This window comes from Cebus imitator, unplaced genomic scaffold, assembly GCF_001604975.1.
Source record: "Cebus imitator isolate Cc_AM_T3 unplaced genomic scaffold, Cebus_imitator-1.0 Scaffold153, whole genome shotgun sequence".
NCBI classification, from domain to species: domain Eukaryota; kingdom Metazoa; phylum Chordata; class Mammalia; order Primates; family Cebidae; genus Cebus; species Cebus imitator.
In genome coordinates, this window is record NW_016107468.1 from 341354 (window position 1) to 344687 (window position 3334).

The following is a 3334-nucleotide window of genomic DNA, read 5'->3' on the forward strand; positions in this document are numbered from 1 at the left end:
GTTTCTCCATGTTAGTCAGGCTGGTCTCGAACTCCCGACCTCAGGTGATCTGCCCGGCTTGGCCTCCCAAAGTGCTGGGATTACAGGCGTGAGCCACTGTGCCTGGCCATTTTTAGAGGTTTTTTTTTAGGTATTAAATTTGTTCTCTGGGGAAAAAACAAAAACAAAACATGTTTTAATTAAATTTGACTTTTTCTGACTGTACAGTTCTTATTTTTAACATATTTAAATATAAATGTTTATATTTATAAGCTTTTATTTATAAATATCTTTGTAAATATGTTTATATTTAAATATTAATGTTTAAATATAAATATTTATACCCACACCTATAATCCTAGCACTTTGGGAAGTCGAGGCAGGCAGATCATGAGGTCAGGAGATCGAGACCATCCTGGCCAAGAAACCCCATCTCTACTAAAAATACAAAAGTTAACTGGGCGTAGTGGCACATGCCTGTAGTCCTAGCTACTCAGGAGGCTGAGGTGGGAAAATCACTTGAACCAGGAGGTGGAGGTTGCAGAGAGCCAAGATCGCACCACTGCACTCCAGTCTGGGTGACAGAGCAAGACTCCCTCTCAAAATAAACAAACAAAAAACAAATAATAATAATGATGATGCTGTGATGAATATCCACTTGCATACATCTAGACACACATTTCTGATCACTTGGTCAGACAGCACCCTCGCTTTATACATAAGGACTGCAGACCCAGAGGAAAGATTTTCCGGGCCAGACCCATTGTCCAAGGCCTACGTGGCGGATGCTGTCGGGAGGGTGTGCTCCCCATTTTTATTTGGGTCTTCCCAGGCTCCCCAGCAGCAGCAGCAGCAGCATCGTATCTCAGGGAACAGGTGATAAGGAGGAAAAAACAGCCCGACGCAGTGGCTCACGCCTGTAATCCCAGCACTTTGGGAGGCGGAGGTGGGCAGATCACCTGAGGTCAGAAGTTCGAGACCAGCCTGGCCAACATGGTGAAACCCTGTCTCTACTAAAAATGCAAAAATTAGCTGAGCGTGGTGGTACACATCTGTAATCCCAGCTACTCAAGAGGCTGAGGCACAAGAATCACCTGAACCCAGGAGGTGGAGACTGCAGTGAACTGAGATTGCACCATTGCACTCTGGCCTGGTCAACAAAGCTAGATTCTATCTCAAAAAAAAAGAGGAAAAAAGCTCATTTTCTAACTGCCACCTCATTTCTTTCTTTTTCAGACCCTTTGCAGAAGTCTGCAATGATGCCAAGGTGCCAGGTGAGTCAGAGGCTGAAGAAGCCACCCTTTTGCCCTGTGGGGACTAGAGAGCGTTCCTTTCGAAAAAGGCAGAGCCAGGCGTGGTGGCTCACACCTGTAATCCCAGCACGTTGGGAGGTCGAGGTGGGCGGATCACAAGGTCAGTTTGAGACCAGCCTGACCAACATAGTGAAACCCTGTCTCTATTAAAAATACAAAAATTAGCTGGGCATGGTGACGGGCATCTGTAATCCCAGCTACTCGGGAGGCTGAGGCAGGAGAATCCCCGGGAGGCGAAGGTTGCCGTGAGCTGAGGTTGTACCCCTGCACTCCAGCCTGGGCAATAGGGCAAGACTCCATCTCAAAAAAAAAGAAAAAGAAAAAGGCAGAGACACCAGGAGTTGGAGCTGCAGTGAGCGATGATTACACTGCACTCCAGCCTGGGCAACGGAGCAGGACCCTGTCTCTAAGAAAAAACATTTTAAATAAAAAATTTGTTTAAAGGCAGAGATAGATGTGGTCAGTGGGCATGCAATAGATGGCTGACCACCTTAGAAAAATATAATCCCTCTCCACCCTGCTGCCTCCCCAGGGAGCCTGAGGTCTCCATGAACAGGGCCAGGCATCCCCAAGAGGCCCCGGAAAACCTGCAGGTGCTCTGTGGAGGCGGGGCTCTACCATAGCAGAAATGAGTATATGAGGTCAGCTAGAGATCATGAGGGCTTCCTGGGTAACGGAGGGGTAACGTGTGACTGCCAGGGGTGAGGCGGGCAAGCACTGCCAGAGACTGGCTGGAGCCCCTCCGTTCTGGCTGCACCTGCAGGGCATACAGAACCTTTCATCAGGCACCTGAGGGGCCGCTTGGCATGATGGTTCTGATTAAGGTGTGTGATGGGACTTGGGAGAAAGTACTCCTGGGTGACTATGATGTGCACCCAATTAAGAAACACTGATCAGGGCTGGGCACGGTGGCTCATGCCTGTAATCCCAACACTTTGGGAAGCTGAGGCGGGCGGGTCACCTGAGGTCGGGAGTTTGAGACCAGCCTGATCAACATAGAGAAAACCTGTCTCTACTAAAAATACAAAATTAGCCGGGCGTGGTGGCACATGCCTGTAATCCCAGCTACTCGGGAGGCTGAGGCAGGAAAATCGCTTGAACGCAGGAGGCGGAGGTTGTGGTGAGCTGAGATTGCACCATTGTACTCCAGCCTGGTCAACAAGAATGAAACTCCATCTCAAAAAACAAAAAAGAAAAAAGAAACACTGATTGGTCTGGGTGTCGCGGCTCATGGCTGTAATCCCATCCCTTTGAGAAGCCGAGACAGGCAGATCACTTGAGATCAGGAGTTTGAGACCAGACTGGACAACATGGTGAAACCCCGTCTCAACTAAAAATCGACAACTTAGCTGGGCATGGTGGTGCATGCCTGTAGCCCCAGCTACTTGGGAGGCTGAGGTGGGAGAATTGCTTCAGCCCAGGAGGCAGAGGCTGCAGTGAGTTGAGATCGAACCTCTGCACTCCGGGCTAGGTGACAGAGCAAGACTCTGCCTCAAAAAGAAAAAGACACATTGATTGGCCAGGTGAGGTGGCTCATGCCGCTCATCCCGGCAGTTTGGGAGGCCTAAGTGGGAGGATTGCTTGAGTCCAGGAGTTTGAGACCAACCTGGGCAACATAGTGAGACCTTGTCTCTGCAAAAGGTTTTTTCTCCCATCCAAGTACTAATCAGGCCCAACCCTGCTTAGATTGTGCAATCAGACAAGACCGGGCATGTTTAGGGTGGTATGGCCATAAACCAAAAAGTTTTTTCTAAAAATTAGCCAGACATGGTAGTGGTGGGCACTTATAGTCCCAGCTACACAGGAGTCTGAGGCTGGAGGATCACTCAAGCCCAGGAGGCGGAGGCTGCAGTGAGCTGTGACCATGCCGCTGTACCTCTGCCTGGATGACAAAATGAGACCCCATCTCTTTTTTTTTTTTTTTTTTAAAGCAGGGCCTCACTCTGTTGCCCAGGCTGGAGTACAGTAGCTCAATCTCTGCTCACTGTAACCTCCACCTCCTGGGCTTAGGTGATCCTCCTGCCTCAGCCTCCCAAGTAGCT

General features: G+C 49.3%; 1 protein-coding gene across 1 annotated transcript in view; it reads left to right on the top strand.

The window, feature by feature from the left end:
* The window catches only part of GTF2IRD1 (GTF2I repeat domain containing 1), a 153789-nt gene that overhangs the window by 143613 nt on the left and 6842 nt on the right, over nt 1–3334 (top strand). Inside the window, exons 22-23 of the mRNA XM_037743773.1 lie at nt 703–855; nt 1216–1253. Coding sequence (XP_037599701.1) covers nt 703–855; nt 1216–1253 — 191 coding nt within the window. The remainder of the gene's footprint in view (nt 1–702; nt 856–1215; nt 1254–3334) is intronic.